The 23,808-nt window shown below is 45.2% G+C and overlaps 1 protein-coding gene across 5 annotated transcripts in view; it reads left to right on the top strand.

Annotated features, from left to right (window-relative positions):
• Window positions 1-13,969: 13,969 nt before the first annotated feature.
• The window catches only part of LOC122730640 (RNA-binding protein 4), a 49,778-nt gene continuing 39,939 nt past the window's right edge, over window positions 13,970-23,808 (top strand). For 2 of the 5 annotated variants that reach the window (XM_043969831.1, XM_043969830.1), the window contains exons 1-2: window positions 16,235-16,685; window positions 21,601-23,083. In XM_043969831.1, the coding sequence (XP_043825766.1) occupies window positions 16,349-16,685; window positions 21,601-23,083 (1,820 nt within the window). In that variant the 5' untranslated portion in view covers window positions 16,235-16,348. Of the gene's footprint in view, window positions 15,713-16,233; window positions 16,686-21,600; window positions 23,084-23,808 lie in introns of those variants that run through there. The other 3 variants (XM_043969832.1, XM_043969835.1, XM_043969837.1) reach the window with 3 other exon arrangements.

The following is a 23,808-nucleotide window of genomic DNA, read 5'->3' as shown; positions in this document are numbered from 1 at the left end:
GACCCCTCACAATCTCGTAAAATGAAAGTTTGCCTCCCAACTCCATCCCTGGAGGTCAGGTCTTCTCAAGCTGTCCTCGAAGAAAAACTGCTTTACTCTGACTTTTGTTTATTGCCACCTCTCTACATTCCCTCTGAGGTGAGGGTTGTCTTTCTTTATGGAGGGAATTTGGAGACTCAAGAGTTTTCTGACGTAGTCTGTTGTCTTCCCAGAATCATCTCCCATTACACCTATTGATGAGAATCTGGCTAGCCATTCCAAAATAAGACAACCCCTTAATTTCCAACTTTTTGCTACCTCAAAAAGAGTTGCTATAAATATTCTTTATATTTCAAAAAAACCATCTTTTTCTTCTTTCTTTGATTTCTTCAGGGGTATAGGCCAAGTCATAATATAGTTGGGTAAAAGGAAAGGCATGTTTTAGAAACTTTGGGGACATATCTCCAAATTCCTTTCCAGAATGACTGGACCATTCACAACTCTACCAAGAGTACATAACCACTACAATAGTTGTCATTTCCCTTTTATTTTTCCTTTTACAATCTTATGGGTATGAGGTAGAACCTTGGTTGTTCTTAAAACTTCATTTCTTGAATTAGTAGTTTGGAGCATTTAAAAAAATATGGTTGTTGATAGCTTGCATTACTTCCTTTGCAAACTGCCTTATTTCACATTCTTTGACCATTTATCTAATAGGGAATGGATCTTAGTTTTACACATTTGAATCAGCTCCTTATATATCTTGGGAATAAGACATTTATCAGAGAAACTTGCTACAAAGATTTCCCTCCAGTTTTCCCACCTAATTTCTGCTATATTAAATTTGACTGTACAAAAACTTTTAGATTTTTATGTAATTATAACTGTTCGTTTTTCTCTTGTGTGATCATATAGCTTACTAGTCAGGAACTCTTCCCCTACCCAGAGGAACAAAGATAATTTCGTTCTCGCTCTTCTGATTTGTTTATGATGTGACCTTTTATATCTAGGGCATTTATCCCTTTGGAGCTTACTTCAGTAGATGCTATAAGATGTTAGTCTAAACCTGATTTCTGCCAGACCACTATCCAGTTTTCTTAGCAGTCTTTGTCAAATCCTGAGTAGCTGGTGTCTTTGGGTTTATTGAACACTTGCTACTATGTTTGTTGGTTTCTGTATATAATTTATATAGCTAGCTAGCATTTTTGTAGCACTTTAAGGTTTGCAAAATGCTTTACAAATATTAGCTCATCCTCACAACAACCTTGGGAGGTAAATACTATTATTATCTCCATTCTACAGATGAGGAAACAGACTCACAGAGATTAAGCAATTTGTTCAGGGTCACACAGCTAATAAAAGTCTGAGTCTGGATTTGAACTCATCTTCTTGACTTCAGGTCCAGCACTCTCTCCACTTTGCCACCTAGCTGTGTATTAAATCCATTCTCTTGATTTACCTCTGTCTTGTTTAACCAGCACCACATTATTTTAATGATTACTACTTTGCAGTGCAGTTTGATAACTTCAACTAATAGAAGTCCTTCCCATTTTTCCCCCAATTACCCTCGAGATTCTTGACCTTTTCTTCCTTCATGTAACTTTTTTTGTGTGTGAGGCAATTGGGGTTAAGTGACTTGCCCAGGGTCACACAGCTAGTAGGTGTTAAGTGTCTGAGGCCAGATTTGAACTCAGGCACTCCTGACTCCAGGGCTAATGCTCTATCCACCGTGCCACCTAGCTGCCCCCCTTCATGTAACTTTGATAATTTTTTCTAGCTTTATAAAACATCCTTTTGACACTGTGGGAAGCAGTGAATAAATTAAGTAGTCTCATCATCTTTATTGTATTGGCTTAATTTCTCAGAACAATTCATGCTTCTCAGGTCTGTTTTTATTTCTGAAAAGGGTGTTTTGTAGCCTGATTCATATTGTCATTTGAGTGAATCTTGGTAGATCCATTCCAAAAAACTTTATAGCTTCTGTAACTTTTTTTAGTGGATTTTGTTTTTCTATCTCTTCCTGCTGAGTTTTTGTGGTTATATTCAGGATTTGGGGGGGGGGGCAGGACAATGAGGGTTAAGTGACTTACCTAGGGTCACACAGCTAGTAAGTGTCAAGTGTCTAAGGTCGGATTTGAATTCAGGTCCTCCTGAATCTAGGGCCGATGCTTTACTCACTACACCACCTAGTTGCCCCTATATTCAGGAATATTGATGAATGATATGGATTTATTTGATATCCTCCAACTTTCCTGAAGTTATTTCCATTTTTTTTTAGCTTTCTAGGCACATTTCTAAGTATATTATCTGTACCATCTACAAAAGGGATCATTTTGTTTCATCTTTGTGCTTGTGATTCCACTTTCATGGGACAACTTCTCAGAAAGATGCTGCTGCCTCCTCCATACACACAACCTGTACTTTTCCATTGACCTTTGGGCTACTTGTCATTTAAACTTGTCTTAAGATTATCAGGCTTTGTAGTCATAGAAAACACCCTAGAAGAATATTAGTCTAAAGAGACGAGTTTTTGAAAAAGTGAGCAGTTGAGAATCCTTGAAAGCTGTAGACTCCCCCCCACCCCTTTTTTCTTTTTTCTTTTGCCATAGCGTCCCCATTGCATCTGATTCTTGGAAATAAGTGTAAACAGCAGAGGTCACTGTGGAGCAAAGTTTGGCTGACTGGGAGGAGCTGATATCCTTCCAAACTAGACCTTTCTCCTCCTACTTGGTGCCCAGAGACGTGGCTTTCCCTTTGGTCCCATTCTCTATTCTGCCAGTTCTGATTGGAGGTTTGATGGAGGCATCTGCTAAGATCCCAGACTCTAGTTAAAATAGTAGCTACTTCTTTAGCCTAGAATCAAATTGGTACCATCCACTGAAAAGTTTTCTCCCCTTCTCACTTCTCTCCACCCTCCTCTCTCCTCTTCTTTCCCTTCTCTTGCCTCCTCTCCTATGCTCTTCTTCCCCTTCTCTCCCCTCTCCTCCTCTCCCCTCCCTGCTTCCTCCTCTCTTCCTTTCTCTCATCAGTAAAAATCATCACTATATAGCAAGATGCTATCTCACATAGAGCTTCTGGAGCTTCTAGGAGAAACTCTACTATTTGCCTAAATTGCAAATGTTTCCAGCTAGTCACTGGCATCCTTCATCTTGCCCTCCATGACAATTAAAATACATGCTTCCAAAGACAAAAATTAAGTCAAAACTCTAAGCAGACTTGAGGAACAGAATGCAACTTAGGAGTAAAAGCAGGTGTAGGGAGAACAAGGGGGAGAAAGGGAATTTGGAGTTCTTCATTGGTTGCTGCTGTCCTTGGAGAACAACAAGGATAGAAGAGATCAGCTGTCCATGCAGCCACCTCCACACCATGCCCTTAATTCCCACTTGAAACGAGCAGGGCCATGAAAAGAGAGGAGGGCGGTGTTCCAAGGAAGGTGGTCTGGAGGCAGAGCCAGAAAAGGAAAATGGCAACTCTGTCCCCTCAGCCCAGAGAGTATTGGCATGCAGGAGAAGAAAGTTTGAACAGATCAATCAGGTGGATGGATGAACATGAGATCCTATTGGGTGCCTCTGTGCTTGATGCTGGCATGGAAACTGGGATTTTCCTAGTTGAATTGGCAAAAGGAGGTTACTCTGCTAATGCTGGGATTGATTGCTGTCCTTCTAAAATAGTTTTCTGCAAGTATAATAGAGCGAAGAACTAAGGATGGGAGTATCAAATAATTAAGTTGTAGGATCTGAAATTCTGCAAGAATTGGCAACATACAAACGGTTGCCATCTGTTAAGGCTAAAATTCTAGCTAAACTGTCTAAAATATCTAATGAGTGGTCGCCAATAAATTATAAGCTTTAGCAAGAGTTAGACTTTTAAGCATTTATTAAGGAGAATAAGAATTTGGTAAAGAGAGAGAAAAAGGCCTAGATTCCTATCTATTAAAGGGAGAGCACATTTCTAGCTCCCTTCTCCGCCAGAGTCCAGAGGAAAAAGCGTGAGACCGAGCGCCAGTCTCTTCCTTCCTCCTCCCACTAGTCCGCGTCATTTCCTGAAGCCTGGTCTTGCCCTCAAAGACCTTTGCTTCATGGGCAGAACTCTTCTACAGTAAGTCTCCAGCAGGTGGCATCATTCCAATCATTACAGTCCCCCCTGTTGTTCCTCAAGAAACAAAATGTTTCCTTGACGGAACAGTAAAAACAATATAATAACTATTGCTAACTAATAATATGTGAACAACAATATAGAAAAGGAAGAGAGGAAAGTTTTGTCCAGAGGGGCGATTTTTTTTTTTTGTCCTCATGAACCGACGCTTTGACATTGGTCTTGCAAAGGGAGGGCCTCTGCAGAGAATACATGTTACAGATGGTGTATATTATAACAGAAAGAGAAAAAAAAACAACAAAAACAACAAATCAAAACTGTTCATTTAAAGTCTCTGAAAGTCTTTTCTCAGATGTCCTCTAGGTGTAGTCATGGAATGGAAGTCTTTTCAGGGGTTGAGGTATGGATGCTGGTAATCAGCCAGGAAAATTTCCTACAAAATTGAGCTTAACACAACTTTAAAATAGCTTTGTCAATAATAAAATCAAACAATGAAAGTTCTCAAAAACATGTCTAAGGGAATACAGAATCTTAGTTGTTACACATGAAACATATAATAAAACAAAAATTGAAACATTCTTTAAAATTATAATATTACTATAGTCCCCCCCTTATGGAGGGTAATTGAGAAGACAATTGCTGCAATATTAATTATTAAAAATAATTTTTATCTGTTTCATCACTTTTTGCATCATCTGCCTAATTATCCTCATGCCATTATGAGAAATTTTAAAATCTAATATAATTAGTAACAGATGTCAAGGCCAAATTCAACACTGTTATTTATCATGACACCTGAGATAATTATGGGGGTTACCATAAAAGAACAGAGAAATGATGGGATATGAGCATTCCCACACTTGAGCAATATGTACTGCCCATACAGTATGCCAGGCTTAAAATAGGTGGATGGAATATACGTCCATGCCACCGAACATATTGGAGGAAACTGAGTCAGACTTAATCAGATGCATGGGATTGAGATGGTCCATGGCATCAGGCATATAGGAGGGAGCATAGAAGCCAGGTGTAGAAGTGAGATGGGTGGGATCAATACTTCCAGCCATCTGTACAATATTGTGGGGAAAAATAAAATAAAATATTAAACCAAGAGAATCCAACCTCAACATTTGTCAAAAGCCGTTCCCTTGGCCATACCTTGACTTCATGCATGTCTCCCCTCATGTGACAGTTCAGTGTCTGCTCTTGCATGTATTCCTCTTGTGATTGGATGGCATCTTGGCCAACTGGCATCTGATAACTCAGAATAAAGGCAATTAATGTCTTAAATGATAAGTTCCCATAATCCAAGTCTCATATGGATTTAAAAATTGAGGATAATAAATGATTGCAAAAAATGTGAATACATCTTGACTCAGAATATAATATATAATTATGCAACAATTTCAAATAATACCTTTTTTTACTTAGCATACAATTACTTTTTTGAAAAATCTGAACATATTTAAATACAAGTTAAAGCACAACACAATCTCAAAGACAACTTTTACAAATGTTCCCCTCTTTTTTTTTTTTTTTTTTGGAATATGCTTATCAAAAATAATACTTCTAGAATCAATTTACACTTGCCATGGCAAACAGTTTGCTAGGGAAATGCTTTAAAGAGTTTGATCAAATAATCAGTTGAGAAAAAATAACAAAAACAAACAACTCAGAATATGGGAGCACAATACTCCTAGAATTAACATTGTATTATGAAATCAAAACCATCTTGCAATGTTTCAAAATTAGAGAGATGAATAAATAGAAAAAAATACACACGGAACAATAAAAGACAATGAAATTCAAACTAGGGAAATCTAAATGAATATGAACTTAATATTAATAAGAGTATTATAAAATATAAACTTGATCACATGACTATAAAAAACTTTTACAGATATTCTCCTTGTTTTAGAAACTAAGTATAAGACCCAATCTCAAAAGCATGAAAATCTCTATGAAAATAAACCCATACCATTAATTTCAAAATGTATATATAATAGCATAGAAATCCTATGTAACCTCTGAACTGATACTATTACTCTGAGTGAATTCAGAACACTTTTGATTCTGATATCTAAAATCCCCAACACTCATATCAATACCTTGCCCCTTACTTCTCCATTTCTGTACAATATATACCCTTCCATGGCAAAAGAAGCAGAGTCTTGAACTATGTTGATGATTGTCATTCTTATACAGCTTAAATTTTTCTTCTTTAACCCCTCTATATTGTCTGTCAGTCTTTTCACCATACAAATGCTTTATAAGATTACTAATGAAAGACAAAAGCAGGTTAGCAAAATTATCAACAAAACGAGCATATCTGGAATTTAAAGGGTTTTCTAAGGTTGTCTCAGAAGCACAGCCAGGCTGGGGAAGGGCTGAGCCTGAATCTGCAAATGTAGTTAGAGAAAGTTGAGCATGCGCATCAGATCTCTGGACTTCCCAGGCAGGGGAAGCAATGGGCTTGGCCGTGGGAGGAGTAGAGGGTGGGGTCTGGAGAGGAGGGGAGGGACCAGCACAATTTGAATCAGACTTGATTTTGAACTCAGGCCTGGATTCCTCTTCCCCCACTTTGCCTCCAGGTGCTAGGGGATTAAAAGCTTCTAGAGGGTGGGTCATTGCCTCCAGGCATGCAAAATTAAAGCAACAATTACTGTTAGAACTGGGAAAAGCTGCGGGAATCTCTTCAGGTTTCTCTGAAAAAGCATGGTTGGGAGAGGGAGAGATATTTCCTTGTGTGAGTAAGTTGCTGGCTCTTTTAACAAAAATAAAAAGAAAAATAGAAAATCCACAAAAACAAAGCATTAACATGATCTTATCTCCCATTTGTCTGGTTAAACAGACTAAAATCAAAAATAGGATAATTAGGGAGTTTAAAAGGTCCATTCGAAAAAAATTTAAAGGAAAACACAGCCAGTGCGCCAGTACTTAGCAGTTAAAGGGAGAGGGAGGGGAAATTTCTTACCCAACCAGAAGATCAGAAGAAGACTGAGGGTTAGCTTTCCTCTTCGTGGTCAGCCATCTGGTTTAAACAAAATGAAGTGAGGCTATTCCCTGGACAAACTTCATTTTCTTTTTTAGAAAAAGAGTGCAACATTGCATTTCAGAATAAGTCAGACAGAAAAAATGAGGGTGCTTACTGGAATGTGGTAGTGAGTGCATTATTTAATAGCTACATTGGGACAGTGAAAAATCATGAACATGGGAGTCATTAGCTTTGACCAAGAATTATTTTTAATATATTTTATATTTGGATTGGAAATGTCTTCTTTGATTTAAAAAAAAATCCCATATTGGTACGGCTAGGTGGCACAGTGGATAAAGCACTGGCCCTGGATCCAGGAGTTCCTGAGTTCAAATCCAGCCTCAGACACTTGACACTTACTAGCTGTGTGACCTTGGGCAAGTCATTTAATCCCCATTGCCCTGGAAAAAAAAAGAAAAGAAAAAAAAATCCCGTATTTGTTGAATCATTTGACACTTGAAAGCAGTAAAAGAATTTTGTAATCCTAAAAAACAAAGTGAGAATAGACTAGGAGCTCTTCACGTTCATTGTTTCCATGATACTATCTGTTCATCTCATCTTCTGCCTTTTCCTTTTGCTTTCAATCTTTCCCAACATCAGGGGCTTTTCCTATGAATCCTGTCTTCTTATTTTGTAACTAAAGTATTTAAATTTCAGCTTCAGTATTTGTCTTTCCAATGAATAGTCTGATTTAATTTCTTTAAGTATTATTGACTGATTTGATCTCCTTGCTGTCCAAGGGATTTTCAAGTTTTCCCCAGCACCACAATTCAAAAGATTCTGAGGTGCTCAGCTTTCCTTATAGTCTACCTCACACAGCCATAATTGCTACTGGAAAAACCATAGTTTTAACTCTACAGACCTTTGTCAATAAAGTGATGTCTCTGCCTTTTAGCTTGCTCTCCAGGGTTGCCATAGCTTTTCTTCCAAGGAACCAGTGTCTTAATTTCAGGGCTGCAGTCACCATCTGCAGTAATCTTTGAGTCCAAGAATATAAAATCTGACAGTGCTTCCATTTCTTCTCCCTCTATTTGCTAGGAAGTGATAGGATCAGTTACCAAGATCTTAGGTTTGTTTTTGGGGGTTTTTTTTGGTGGGGCAATGAGGGTTAAGTGACTTGCCCAGGGTCACACAGCTAGTAAGTGTCAAGTGTCTGAGGCCAGATTTGAACTCAGGTACTCCTGAATCCAGGGCCGGTGCTTTACCACTGGGCCATCTAGCTGCCCCCTGTTTTTGTTGTTGTTGTTGTTAAGCTTCAAGTCAGCTTTTATACTCTCCTCTTTCACCCTCATCAAGAGTCTTAATTCCTCTTCACTTTCTGCTATAAGAGTGGTATCATCTGTATATCTGAGATTGTTGCTATTTCTCCCAGCAACTTTAATTCAGGCTTTTGATTCATCCAGTCTAGCATTTTGCATGATGTACTCTGCATACAAGTTAAATAAGGTGACACTACACAGTCTCGTCACACTCTTTTTCCAATTTTAAACCAATCAGTTCCATGTTTGATTCTAACTGTTGCTTCTTGGTCCATATTCAGGTTCCTCAGCAGTTGAGTAAGATGATCTGGTACTCCTATCTCTTGGAGGACTTGCCATCTTTTGTTGTGATCTACACAGTCAAAGGCTTTAGTGTAGTCAATGAAGCAGAAGTGGATGTTTTTCTGGAACTCACTTGCTTTCTCTACAATAAAGGAAACACTGGCAATTTGGTCTCTTGTTCTTCTGCCTCTTTGAAAACTAGCCTGCACTTCCAGTAATTCTTGGTTCCTATATTGCTGAAGACCCTGCAGAGGCTTAAGCATAACCTTCCTGCCACATGAAATGAGTGCAATTGTTTAGTAATTAAACATTCATTAGCATTGCCCTTCTTTAGGATTAAGATGTAATCTTTTCCTATGCAGTATCCACTGTTGAGTTTTCCAAATGTGTTGGCATATTGTGCAGCACTTTAACAGCTTCATCTTTTAAGATTTCAATTAGTTCAGCTGTAATTCCTTGACCTCTGCTGCCTTGTTGTTAGCAATGCTTCCTAAAGGAAACTTGACTTCATTCTCCAAGGATATCTGGCTCTAAATCAGTAACCACACCATTGTTATCAGTGACAGTAAACTCTTTCTTGTATAGTTCTTTTGTGTATTCTTTCCACTTCTTAATTTCTTCTGATTCTGTTAAATCCCTACCATTTTTGTCTTTTATAATGCTCATTTTTGCATGAAACACTCCTTTGGTAGCTCTAATTTTCTCGAAGAGATCTCTTATCTTTCCCAGTTCTGTTATTCTATTTCTTTGTAATGCTCTTTTATCCTTTTTTTTTTTTTTTAGTGAGGCAATTGGGGTTAAGTGACTTGCCCAGGGTCACACAGCTAGTAAGTGTTAAGTGTCTGAGGTCGGATTTGAACTCAGGTACTCCTGACTCCAGGGCCGGTGCTCTATCCTCTGCGCCACCTAGCTGCCCCGCATGTAATGCTCTTTTAAGAAAATCTTATCTCTTCTTTCTCTTTTCTGGAATTCTGCATTCAGCTGGGTACATCTTTTCCATTCTTATTTACTTTCCCTTTTTCCTTCTTTCCTCAGCTCTTTGTAAAGCCTCACCAGACTGGCATTTTGCTTTCCTGCTCTTCTTTTTCTTTGGAATGTTTTTTGTTGCTGCCTCCTATACGATATTGTGAATCTCTGTCCACAGTTCTTCAGGCATTCTACCTATTAGATCTGATCCCTTAAATCTATTCCTTACCTCCACTTCATATTCATAAGAGATGGTATTTGGATCATACCTGTATGGTCTGATGGTTTTCCTACTTTCTTCAATTTGTCTGAATTTTGGAATAAGAAGCTCATGATCTGGGCCATGGCCAGCTCCAGGTCTTGTTTTAACTGACTTTATAGAGCTTCTCCACCTTTGGCTGCAAAGCATATCATGAATCTGATTTCTGTATTGACCATCTGGTGAAGTCCATGTGAAGAGTTGAAAAAGAGTGTTTGCTATGGCCGGTGAGTCATCTTGACCAAACTCTATGGTCTCTGCTCTGCTTCATTTTGTACTCCAAGGCCGAACTTACCTTTATTCCACCTTTTAATTCCCTACTTCAGCATTCTGATCTCCTACGAGGAATGTGATGTCTTTTTTTGGTGGCATTTCTAGAAGATGTTGTAGGTCTTCATAGAACTATTCAACTTTGGCCTCTTCAACATCAGTGGTTGCAGCCTAGTCTTGTATTGTTTTGGTGTTGAATGGTTTACCTTGGATTCAAAAAGATATCATTGGGGCAGCTAGGTGGCGCAGTGGATAGAACACCAGCCTGGATTCAGGAGTACCTGAGTTCAAATCCAGCCTCAGACATTTAACACTTACTAGCTGTGTGACCCTGGGCAAGTCACTTAACCCCAATTGCCTCACCAAAAAAAAAAAAAAAGATATCATTCAGTCATGTCTGAGATTCTACCCCAGTACTGCTTTTCTCACCCTGCTATTGACTATGAGGGCTATTCCGTTTCCTCTAAGGGATTCTTGCTCACAGTAGTATATGTGGTGATCAGCTGAATTAAATCCACCTATTCCCATCCATCTAATTTCACTGACATCTGAGGTGTTGATGTTTAATCTTTCCATCTCCTGTTTGACCCAATCCAGCTTACCTTGGCTCATAGATGTTACCTCCCAGGTTCTTGTGCAATATTACTTTTTGAAGCATTGGGCTTTATTTTCATCTCCAGACAGACACATCCACAGCTGAACTTCCTTCCAGTTTTGTCGCGGCCACTTCATTAGCACTGGAACTACTTGTAATTTTCCTTGGCTCTTCCCCAGTAGCATATAACACCTTCCCACCTGAGGGGCTCATCTTCCAGTGTTGTCTCTTTTGTCATTTTAGTTCTGTCCATGGGATTTTCTTCGCAAACATACTGGAGCAAGCTCTGCCATGACCTCTCTCCTCCCCTCTGAAAGGGCTGTGTGATAATGGTGTAACTTCTGGAGAGCAGTGTGGACCCAAGGGGGAGCCCTGGGATTAATTCTGTAGTAAGCAAAGAGTACTTCCTATTCCTGTTTGAATGCCTCACCCCTGCTGCCCCTAAGTCTACTCCTCCAAACCACCAATGCTCCATGGTTTGCTTCCTTCTTCTTCTTCCATTCTTTTCTTGGGAGGAAGAATCATGTTAAAACAAATTACAGCTAATAATGCTCTGTGACTTAACAGGCTATTTTCCTATGATGCACAGGAAATTGGGAAATCTTTTGAACTGAAAGAAGGGATATTTTGATTGGGGGTGGGGGAAATTTTTCCGGGGAAGGAAGATGTAGGTAGAACTGGGGGTGGGGTGCATCTAGATAGCATGAGGGCAGTAGGCACCTACCAAGATGTGAGATGTGAATCAAAAAGTGAGTGAGTGTCCAGAGAGGGGAGAGGGGTCAAAGGTAAATCTGCCCAAGGATCCTAGTGGTTGGTATCCAGCAGCCCACCCTGAGCCACTGAGGATCATCTCCCATTCTACAGTAAGCCAGTTGTGATTTCCTGTGTCTGGTGGTAGATGAAGACAGTATACACATTAAAGAGCCAGATGGTTTTACCTCCATGGCCCCCACAAACAACATCTCAGGTATATTGCCTGGGCTCAGGCAGCTTGACTCAGGAAAATAATGATGAAGATGATGATAATGACAACAACAACAACAACATTGACCCTGTGCCATACTAGGAAGAAGGGGCATTGAAGGAAATAAACGTGGGAAGAGGAAGGAGGCATAGAAGTAACCCTTGCTGAGGTAATACAGATTGGTTTTTTTTCTTTCTTTTTTTTCAGTGAGGCAATTGGGGTTAAGTGACTTGCCCAGGGTCACACAGCTAGTAAGTATTAAGTGTCTGAGGTCGGATTTGAACTCAGGTACTCCTGACTTTTTTTTATCAGTCACTTAAAATTTTTTATATAATATTTTACTTTCCCCCCAATTATATGTAAAAACAATTTAAAACATTTTTAAAAGAAGTTTTGAGTTCCAAATTCTGTCCCTCCCTCCCCTTCTCCCTCCCTGAGGTGGTAAGCAATCAGATGTAGCTTATACAGATGCAATCCTAGAAAACATTTTAGTCATTTTATTAGTCATTTTGTACAGTTAGACTCAAAAAAGAATGAAAGAAAGAAAGTGAAAAAGAGGATGCTTCAGTCTGTCTTCAGACAGTATCAATTCTTTCTCTGGTGGCAGATAGTTTGCCTCATCATTAGTCCTTTGGAATTGTCTTGGATCACTGTGTTGCTGAGAAGAGGTAAGTCATTCACAGTTCTTCATCATAAAATATTGTTACCATGTACAATACTCTCCTGGTTCTGTTCACTTCACTTTGCATCAGTTCATGTAAGTCTTTCTGGGTTTTTCTGAAATCTTCCTGCTTGTCTTTTCTTAGAGCACAATAATATTCCATTACAATCATATGCCACAGCTTGTTCAGCCATTCCCCAGCTGATGGGCATCCCTTTGATTTCTAATTCTTAGCCAACACAAAAAGAGCTGCTATAAATATTTTTGTACAAATAGGTCCTTTTCCCTTTTCTTATGTCTTTGGGATATATATCTAGCAGTGGTATTGCTGGATCAAATATATGCACAGTTCTATAGCTCTTTGGGCATAGTTCCAAATTGTTCTCAGAATGGTTGGTTCAGTTCACAACTCCACCAACAGTGGATTAGTGTTCCAGTTTTCCCACATCCCCATCCAATATCCAATTTTTGTCATATTAGCCACTCTGATTGGTGTGAGGTGATACCTCAGGGTTGTTTTAATTTGCATTTCTCTTATCAATAGTGATATAGAGTATTTTTTCATATAGCTTTGATTTCTGTCTGCAAACTGTTCATAACCTTTGACCATTTATCAATTGGAGAATGACTTGCATTTTTATAAATTTGACTCAGTTCTCTATATATTTGAGAAATGAGGCCTTTATCAGAGATAATTGTTGCAAAAATCCCCTCCCCGCCAGTTTTCTGCTTTCCTTTTCATTTTGGTTGCATTGGTTTTGTTTGTGCAAAAACGATTAAAATTTTATATAATCAAAATTATTTTACAACACAGGTTTTTAAAAGCATTGAGGAAATGAATTTCAACATATCTGAAAGAGGGGAAGAAATTGAACAACTTAATGGGCAAGATTAGGGAAAAGGAAAGAGAACAAGCATTTTTTTTTCATTTTGAATATATTTTATCTATTATGTTAACTATTTCCCCATTACATATAAACATTTTTTAACATTCTTTTTCTTTTTTTAAATGCAGAGCAATGAGGGTTAAGTGACTTGCCCAGGGTCACACAGCTAGTAAAGTATCAAGTGTCTGAGGCCAGATTTGAACTCAGGTCCTCCTGAATCCAGGGCCAGTGCTTTATCCACTGTGCCACCTACCTGCCCCCTTAACATTTATTTATTTATTTTAGTGAGGCAACTGGGGCTAAGTGACTTGCCCCAGGGTCACACAGCTAGTGTTAAGTGTCTGAGGCCAAATTTGAACTCAGGTACTCCTGAATCCAGGGCCGGTGCTTTATCCACTGCACCACCTAGCTGCCCCTTAACATTCATTTTTAAAAATTTTGAGTTCCAAATTCTGTCTCTCCCTCTTGCCTCTCCCCCTTCCCTTGAAAAGGTAAGCAATAGGATATGTGTGGTCATGGGAAACTTATTTCCATATTAGCCAGGAACAAGCATTTTTAAAGCACCTACTATGTGGCAGACATTGTGCAAAGCACATTTTACAATTATCTCATTTGATCCTTACAGCAATCCTGGGAGATGGGTGCTATCATTATTCCTATTTTACAGTTGAGGAAACTGAGCCTGACAGAATATAAGTGACTTTTCCAAGGTCACATAGTGTCTGAGGACAAATTTGAACTCAGGACATCTGACTGCAGGCCCAGTGCTCTGTGGTACCCCCAGCTGCAGGATGCCCATGTGCCTGCTTTCTCAACTTCACAAAAATCTTTACATAATGATAAAATTATGAGAAGAGAACAGCCAAGTTTGTGCTGTTGATTTTCTCTGGCAGAGCACAGCTTTAGCTCTATGACTGACTGAGAGAAGGCAAGAACCTGTTGTGATTATTGGTTGTTATGACCTTCCTCTGAGTCAATATCTCCCATGCACATTTGGCATCATGTGAGATTCCTTGACAGATGCAACCTCAGAAGATCAATATCAAAGAAGGCCAAGAAATGTGATGCTTCTGCTCATTCAAGGTCAGTGATTCAGTCAGTCAACATTTATTAAGTACCTACTACTAGCCAGGCACTGTGCTAAGAGCTAAAGGTTTCTGTCTCTGTCCTGGACAAAGTCCCTCACAGAATCCAAATAGAAGGGGTCCTCCCTCCAGATGTAGGACAGTTCTATGTCTTGCCTCAGGAGGCTGCAGAGCCTCCACTGATAAAATCCAGGAAACTCACCTCATAATCCACAAGGGAACAACCAAGTGGGATGAAGGCAGCTGGCTCATTAGTTTTTATGTCTTGGACAGATGAATGGAACCAAGAATAGAGGAGAAACACTTGGAAAACTAAGGGGTGTTCCCAATGATCCCAAGGCCTATATTAATATCCATAGAATGCTTAATCCCAAAGAAGGAATGCCTCCAGTATATTGATGGATTCAGTTCAATTCAACAATCTATTAAGTGCTTACTGTATGCAAGGCAGAGAAACTGTGAAGTATGGGAGAGACTGCTATACTTGAAGACAACATCCTGCATTCAAATAGCTCTGTGATTTTGGGCAAGGCACTTAAATTCTAACTGTTCCAGCCAACTTTCAAAAACTAATTCCAGTTGCTAATCTGTATGGGGGAGGGGGGATTTCAACGGTGAGTTCTCTACACTAACAGCACCATTGAAATCACACCTGAGAACATAGAAAACAAAGGCCTTGTGTCAGTTGCTCTATGGAGTATTTATGGGAAGACCGATGACAAGTCAGGGATACTCACTACTAGTGTTGGCTTGGCTTGACCATGAGCAATGACTATTTCTCCATCTCAGTATTTTTTCCAGCTGTGTCCCCATTCCTGGAATGCTCTTACTCCTTATCTCCAGCTATTGGCTTCCTTGGCTTTTTTCAGTTCCAACTAAAATCCCACCTCTTACAGGAAGCCTTCCCTGACCCCTCTGAATTCCAGGGTCTTCTCTCTAGTAACTATTTCCCATTTGTCCGCCTAGGTTTGCATTCGGTCCTCCCCACTAGAGCAGGGACCATCTTTTGCATCTTTTTGTATGCCCAACACTTAGCACATAGTAGGTGGTTGGGATGTGTGGATTGGCTGATTGACAAGATTACAGAGCAGCCAGGGGAGGGTGGAGACGAGGTCACCGAGCCTGCCTCCAGCCTCCACGTTCCACTACCAGAATCCGGCAACGCGTGTCCACAGAGGCCCCAGCCCCCAGAGGGCTGACCACGTGGTTTGGAGGCAGAGGCCATAGGTTCGAATGCTCCCAATGGCTGGCCCGGGCAGGGGGCGCCGTGTTCCAGGCTCCGAGCTGGGATGGAATGCCGGTGCCGTTGGCGGACGGCGGCACTGGAACGTCGAGGGCCAGGGAACCGAGGAAGCATGGGAGGCCAAGCCAGGAAGGTACGTACCGGGGCCGGGCGGGCTCGGGGCCAGCTCCCGGAGGCACCGGAGAGCTACGAAGGAGCTCGGAGAGGGGGGGAGGAGCTGAGTCGGGGCGGTGGCTCTGCCCGGCCCCGCCCCGCGGCTCCCCGCAAACCTTGGGCTCAGAGCCCCACCCCTCGGCCGACCGGAGCCCGGCCGCGCCCCGGGGCCGGCGGGGCGGGGCCCTCCGGCTGGGGGTCGTCGTCCTCGCTCACTCCCCCCGCCCCCCAGCTAAGTTCTCGGCCGGATTCCCCCGAGGCGGGGGAAGGGAGGGGAAGGAAGGGGAAGAGAGAGGAGGAGGGGAGGGGAAAGTGGGGCAGGCGGCCGTTGGTCGCGCGCGCGCCGCCACCGCCCCTCCCTTTCTGAACTCCCTTGCCCAGCGAGCGGGCTCCCCGGACGTAGGGATTGGTTGCCCCCGCGCGCGGCCCTTTCCGTTACTCCTATTGGCCGGCGGTGATGCGGAGCGCCGGCTGCGATTGGCCGGCGCGATGCGCCTGCGCGGCGGGGTTCTCGTCCGCCCTCCATTCCAGAGGAGGACGGCCGTCAGGGTGGACGTCTCGCTCGTCGCTCAGGGAAAGGCGGGGGACCGGGCTCTTGGCCGGGGACGGCGGCGCCATGAAGATCTTTGTGGGGAACGTGGATGGGGCGGACACTACTCCGGAGGAGCTCGCGGCCCTCTTTTCACGCTTCGGCACCGTCATGAGCTGCGCCGTCATGAAGCAGTTCGCTTTCGTGCACGTGCGCGAGGCCGCGGGCGCGCTGCGCGCCATCGAGGCCTTGCACGGCCACGAGCTCCGCCCGGGGCGCGCCCTCGTGGTGGAGATGTCGCGTCCACGGCCTCTCAACACTTGGAAAATTTTCGTGGGGAACGTGTCGGCCGCGTGCACGAGCCAGGAGCTGCGCAGCCTCTTCGAGCACCACGGGCCCGTCATCGAGTGTGACGTGGTCAAAGGTAACGCGGGGGCGCGCCCGGGGGGGAATCGGGGCCAGGACCCGCGGGGGCGCGTGTCGGGGCCGCGCCCGTCGGCGTCGGCGGCGAGAACGCTTTAAACCAGTGACCCGTGCGGGGGGTATGGGGGGAAGCGCGTGTGCGCGGCGGGGGGCGCGCCTTCCCCTCCCCCTCTTCCGGGGGCGGGGTGGGGAGGTCGCCGAACGGTCGGAAAGTGTTGGGAAGTGACGGGGACACGCCGGATCCGGAGGCGCGGGGGTCAGCCCCCTTGTCCCCCGACCCTTTCGGACGTCGGTCAGAGGCGAGGGGTGAAAGGTCAGGGCTCTCGGCCCGCCCACCCGTCGGTTCGATGCAGACGAATGCGCCGGAGCGGAAGGTAACGGGGCCCTGAAGTCCCTGAGGAGCCGGTCATGTGAATGGGGCTTTTCCTCCGAGGGCCTCCCCCGGAGCCCTACTTTGCAGTCACGGACGTGCGGGGAGAGGAGGGTCCCCTTGCAAATTCCTCACCTCGCCTTAGATCCGAGTGAGTGGATACACGAGTGGGCCTCCGTCTCCCGAGGAGTTTTGTCCAAGTCTTTAGGAATGCGTGCTGTAAGTCACGGTTGAATGCCTGGGTCCTTTGTTGTCCTTCTCCCTGAGCTAGTCATCTTTCGATTAAAGGAGGCAGCCTCAGGCCTCCCCGATTAACTGGAATGGTTTTCTTTTCCAGTCATCCGCTTGGGGTGGCTCACTCCTCAGTTTCTCTCCTATACAGCAGATATGCATGTCGTTCAGGCAGTCCCAGTTGATACTTTGTTTTAGACTGGACAGTTTGTCCAGAGTTCTGCCGTCTTTGGCAGAAATTGGAAAAAGAGGCAGAACACTCTGGTAACCACATCCTTTGGAGATGGGACCAGGTTAGTTTGTCCCGATCATTTGCAGAAGCCACAACAAATTCTTTGGATCTCAGAAGAGGGTGGTGGGTTGTACTTTGAGAGTCTTTTATGCCCCTGTTCGGGGGCTGTTCAGATTCAGTGAGAGGAGTGTTAGGGAGAGAAACCCTGTATGTGTTTTCTGGATCTGCTGATTTGGTCCAGGAAGGCTCCTCCTTGGTGTCGCTACTTCTTCCAGCAAGGGGTGGGAAGAGTATAGATTTAAGTTGGCCATCCACTCTCATTAGGAAATAGCCTTCTCATTTTGCATTAATATTGCATTCTATTTTCCTCAACTCAGGTTATGGAAGTCCAGGAATATCCGGATCCAGGCTCTTCTGCCAGGTGTTCTGGGGCAGGCTATGGTGTTTGCAGTTTGCTTTTGTTTTGAGGAAAGAATGGAAAGGACTTCAAGGAGGGAAGTGGGGGAATCTGACCTTGTCTAGTATTTGTATTTAATTGGTTTAATCGATAGCAAAAACTGGTCCTTCTGCCGGGTGGGTACTGAATGGAGAATTGAAAAACTTGGTTCTGTGAGATTAGAATTGCCGTGGAATTCATGGTATCAAGGAACCTTCTTTGCTCAGTGCCTTCTCAGGAGCCAAGTGGCAAGGGAAAATAATTGCATCATTCACCACTGCTTGTTTAGATTGAATACTGAGGATGGGAGGTGTCAGGGATTTCCTTTGGGGAAGCACCTGGAGAATGTCTGGGCACTTAAGAACAGAAATGTTTGTTGCCCTGTCAGGTATTTTGGAAGTATTTCTTTGTAGTAGGGACTCTCCTCACTGATAAATTGTTTGATTTAATCGAGAAGATCGAGAGGAACCTGTTAAATACTGGAGGCAGGAGGAACCAAGTGCATGGCTTCCATGGAAGCTGAGAATGGAAGTGTGGGCAGGGAGGAGGGATAGCTGAGAAAGAAGAACCTGTTTTCATTATTTCCTACTACACTGATTCTAGTCTTTACCACTTAAAAACCAAAGGCCTACTGTTTGGGGTCAGTAGGTGGAGGTTGGGCCTTCTTTAGTGCAGCCTGTAGCCCAGGTGCAGGAAGAAAGAGGAAGTTGCTTAGTGGTCATCAGTGACTGTGCTCCAGCAGCAGGGTTTTGGGTGGGTGGGGCAGGGAATGAGAGTTAAGTGACTTGCCCAGGGTCACACAGCTAGTAAGTGTCAAGTGTCTGAGACTGGATTTCAACTCCAGTCCTCCTGAATCCACCTAGCTGCTCCCTCCAGCAGCAGTATTGAGGCACTCTGTACCTTGGTCCTTCCTGTTGGCTGCCTAGAGAAGTGGGGAATTTGGATTGGCTCCTATCTTCAAGACTAATCATCAGCTTTTGAGAAGCCTAGGAGGAGCTCTGAGGAGATGCTGTTATACTTAGGGTCCACTGAAGAATGATAATCATTGTACTATACTAGCAGAGGGAGTTGTGCAAGGGATGTTGGGAAGTCTGGTTGTTTATTTTTCATAAGCAAAGAGTCTTCTTGAAAGTTCTCCATATCCCACCAGATAAATTCGGCCCTTCATAATCCTTGAATCTTCGGGTGTTTTTCCTTATTGTGCTGGAACTAGGCTCTGCTCTCTTCTGCTGGCCTCAGGCCTCTGGCTCCCTGAAGCATCTGGACATATGCTTTTTATCTACTTCGCAGAACCCCCTCATATGTGGATGGGATTTGGTTGTAATCCTATGAAGGTTTTTTTTTTGTCCAGTTGATTTTTAACATGTGGTATTTCTTTCTTTCTTTTATTTTTGGTGAGGCAAGTGGGGTTAAGTGACTTGCCCAGGGTCACACAGCTAGTAAGTGTTAAGTGTTGGAGGCCGGATTTGAACTCAGGTTCTCTTGAATCCAGGGCTGGTGCTCTATCCACTGCACCACCTAGCTGCCCTCCAACATGTGGTATTTCATGTAGGTTTCAAGATACTTTGCAACCTGGCTCTTAAAAAGTAATTTTAAAAAGTGGATTGTAATTAGGGGACCTAGGCTTACCTCTTTTTCATCTCTTCCTAGTGTTCACTGGTTGCTTTTTCCCAATTCCTCCCATGTCAGAACTGATTTAGAAAGATACTCAGGTGATTCTTGTTCCAGTTTTATTTGCCCCTACCTCAAGCAGCTGACTCGCTCTCCTCTAGGGCACTTTGCTCACCCATTCCCAGGACTGCTGCTCTTTCCTTCTCTTAGGCCAGGTTTGAGAGTCTGCCTCCTTCCTCTCCCCCTGTGTGGGGTCTTTTCCTGCCCAGGGAGAGGGAAATGATAAAGGATGACTAGGTCTTGCTGTGGGATTTGAAGGCAGGGGCTTGTTTCCCTTGACTTTATTCTTATCTCTGTTGGGTTCTAAGACTACAAGCACAAAGGGCCCTGCATCTTGTTTGCTTTCTCGGAACAACTGAGAATTGGTATCTGGAGGGAATTCTCCTGAGTAAACATGAGAACCTGTAAGGTGTAGGGCATAACATTTTGCAAAGTGGGACAGTTGGGGAGACAGGTCACATGTGGTACCCTTGAAATCCACTTATCCTGCCATCCCCGGGGCCATTTTGGTTACTCCATTTTGCTTCCAACTTAGGCAGTTCCCCATGAGTTGCATTCGAATTCCGGTGGTCATGTGTTTGCCCCCAAAGAACAAAAGAGGATGCTGGAGAACCACTTGGGAGGGAGGTTCCTTGTCATAGCTAGAAGTTTGTTATTTGGAGCAGAAAAATGCTATTGTCTTACAGCCCTGAGCCTCCATTCCATCAGGTAACTCCACATGATGATCAACTTCCTTGTGAGAAGTGGGCAGTTGGTTTCTGTTGCTGAGTAGGGATTTTGAGCAGGCTCCTTTCTTTGGCTCCTTTTCCTCTAGCTCTCTACCATCTCCATACCCTCTTCCTCCAATCTCTATAATTGTTGGCCAGGGGGTGGGGGGAGGTCTGATGTCATCTCTGCCTAAGATGACAGGTTGCATGCCCCCCCCCCCAAATACCTCAAATGAGGGAGGATTTTGGGGGAAAGAGCAGTAAGTGGCTTGAGGATAGACAGACAAGATTCCAGCCCTAGTGATTGCAACTTGCTATTTCACAGCTGGGCCAGGGTTTTGGAGGCTTAATGTGGAGACAGGTTTATTCTAGGTGTTGGGAACAGGAAATAGCCAAGCACTGTGGCCCCAGGGCTGAGTCTGGCATAGAGGGCTGCTTGGGCTTGATTGCCTGCACTTACCCCATCTTCTTTGGTTTGCTTCCTATGACCCTCCCTTCCCCATATCTCAGCATGTGGGAGCAAGCAAGAGGTTTTGGTCTGGCTCATGCTTGCTTTGAGGTTTCTGAGACCTCATGAAGTGAGAGCAGAAAAACCCTGGGGTTGGAGCCAGAAGCCTTGGGTTTCACTCTAGGTCTGCCTGTCAATCGTTGAGTCTGGGTCTTTCTTATTGGCTGTTGTGGGTCAGGTGATAGAATTGTTTTGTAAAGTACCTTACACATGTGAGAAATTGTTAGTCATGGTGGGGTCGTTCCTGAAATTGCTGATTGCTGGCTACCCCTGTCCAGTAAACCTTGCTTTGATCCGGAGTCCTAGCTGTAATTAGGCTGAGTGCCTATCCCCCTACCCCAGGACAAAACTAGTGGTTCCCAGGGTTTAGAAACTGGTGCCTGGGGATAAAGCCAGGTGAATGGCAGCTATAAGCTGGAAAGAGGTTTGAGGCTTAAGCTTGTTGGGCTTGGTTTATTTAAAGATCCCATCTCTCTTCTTGTCTGGCAGTTTAGGAAGCTTTTTTTATTCACAGTTTTGCCAGAAAGTCCTTTTAATGGAATTTCTTTCACTGCCCTGGAGCCATTGGCATCCTTATGGCCTGGGCACCAAGTCCAGGAGGGAAGCTTTGGAGATGGATGGAGGTAACTGGCAGCGGCCAGGACCTGCCATTGGGAGTGTGTGCATGCGTGTGCGCGTGTGTGTCCCCAGTTTGGGGCTTACCCTCAAGTAAAGGGCCTGCTCCATCTAACCGCTAACCCCTCTGTCTGCTGCTTTATCAGACTATGCGTTTGTTCACATGGAAAAGGAAGCGGACGCCAAAGCCGCCATCGAGCAGCTCAACGGCAAGGAGGTGAAGGGCAAGCGCATCAACGTGGAGCTTTCCATCAAAGGTCAGAAGAAGGGGCCAGCGGGCCTGGCGGCCCCTGGGGAAAAGGCCAAGAAGCCAGGGGCTGGCGACACTGCATTCCCCGGGACTGGTAGCTTCTCTGCCACCTTTGATTACCAGCAGGCCTTCGGCAACAGCACCACTGGCTTCGATGGGCGGCCCCGGCAGCCTTCCCCTCCTTTCTATGGCCGTGACCGCAGCCCCCTGCGCCGCTCGCCTCCCAGGGCATCCTACGTCACCCCACTGACAGCTCAGCCAGCTACTTACCGAGCCCAGCCTTCAGTTTCCCTGGGGGCGGCCTATAGAGCCCAACCCTCTGCTTCCTTGGGTGTCACCTATCGGACCCAGCCCATGACAGCCCAGGCAGCCTCCTACCGGGCACAGCCTTCGATGTCCCTTGGAGCCCCATACCGGGCCCAGCTGGCTAGCCCTGGCTCTCAGCCTGGGGGAGCTTCTTCACTTGGCCCCTATGGAGGTGCCCAGCCCTCGGCCTCGGCCCTTACCTCCTATGGGGCCCAGTCAGCTGCAGCCTCTTCTCTCACTTCCTACGGGGCACAGGCATCCTCCCTTGCTTCATATGGGAATCAGCCAGCTTCCTATGGGGTCCGAGCGGCTGCCTCCTCTTACAATGCCCAGTCGGCAGCTTCCTCCCTGACCTCCTACGGGGCTCAGGCAGCTTCCTACGGGGCCCAGCCTGCAGCATCCTCCCTGGCCTATGGGGCCCAGGCGGCCTCCTATAACACCCAGCCTCCTGCAGCCTCCTACAATGCTCAGCCCACGGCAGCCTCCTACAGTGCCCAGTCAGGCCCATACGCAGCCCAGCCAGCTGCTTCCTATTCTGCCCAGCCTGCTGCCTACGTGGCTCAACCAGCTACTGCTGCAGCCTATGCAGCCCAGCCAGCTGCCTATGCAGCCCAGGCAGCGGGCCCCCTCGCAGGCTCCTACGGCGCCCAGCCAGTTGTCACAGCACAGCTGAATGCATATGGCGCTCAAGCCACCATGGGCCTCTCTGGTTCCTACGGCGCTCAGTCAGCTGCGGCCACTGGCTCCTATGGGGCGGCAGCTGCCTATGGCGCTCAGCCGACTGCAGCGGCCCTGGCTGCTCCTTATCGCACTCAGTCGTCAGCCCCGTTGGGTTCTTCCTATGCTGCCCAACAGCAGCCTCCCCAGCCAGCTGCTGCTTCCTACCGGGGCCAGCCAGGTGCCACCTATGAGGGTGCGGGCCAGCCATCCGCAGCCTACTTGTCCCTGTCCCAAGGGGCTGTTGCCAACGCCGCTACCAGCACCCCGCCGCCCTATGAGCGTACCCGTCTCTCCCCACCCCGAGACAGCTACGACGATCCCTACAAAAAGGCCGCAGCCATCATGTCGAAAAGGTACTGTATGCCCCCAGGCTCTGGCCCCTGGCTGGGGCCTTGGGCTCGGGGCTAAGTTGAGGATGGGAGGGAAGCTAGAGCCAGTAAGCCTTCCTTGCCCTCCGCTCACCCTTGTGCTCCAAGTGCTAGGGCTTTTTGCAGCCTCTTGAGAGCTTAGACAGCAATGGTATCTGGCTTGTTTTAGAGCCAGCCGCTTAAGGCTGTGAGAGGAGGCGCCAGTCTGGGCTGACCCATGTGTCGCTGGCTACCTTGCTGGTGAATGGGTGTCTGATCTTTCCCACCATTGGGAAATGTTCCCTCACGGGTGACGTGGCTGACCTTGCTGTGATAGCTATGGGTTTGGAGATGGGGCAGTTGAGGGCACACAGATCGGAACTAGTACCCTGGTAGTCAACACTGCGTCTGCTCGGGGGCAGTTGGGAATCTTGCTGGCATTCGCCGTTCTGAAGCACCCAAGCTCGGCTCTCCACCCTGGACCTCTCACTGTGGGTCCCTCAGGTGTTTTTGTGATGTAGTCATGAATGGTGGCCAGATAGCATCTTGGGCCTGGACCCTGAGGGAAGGTGGCAGTGAAGGGCTGGGCTCCCAACCCCCATCCCCCCCGAGCTTATCCCAGATTTGATTTGCTTGCCCTGGATCAGCATCCCTAGCGGGGTAGAAAGCACTCACATAAGACCCCTTTGTTGGAGACTTGCCTGGCCACTCTAGCTCATGTCTGTTCATGG

The sequence above is a fragment of the Dromiciops gliroides genome, chromosome 6 (assembly GCF_019393635.1).
Source record: "Dromiciops gliroides isolate mDroGli1 chromosome 6, mDroGli1.pri, whole genome shotgun sequence".
NCBI lineage: Eukaryota > Metazoa > Chordata > Mammalia > Microbiotheria > Microbiotheriidae > Dromiciops > Dromiciops gliroides.
This window is presented reverse-complemented; position numbering and strand designations above follow the sequence as displayed.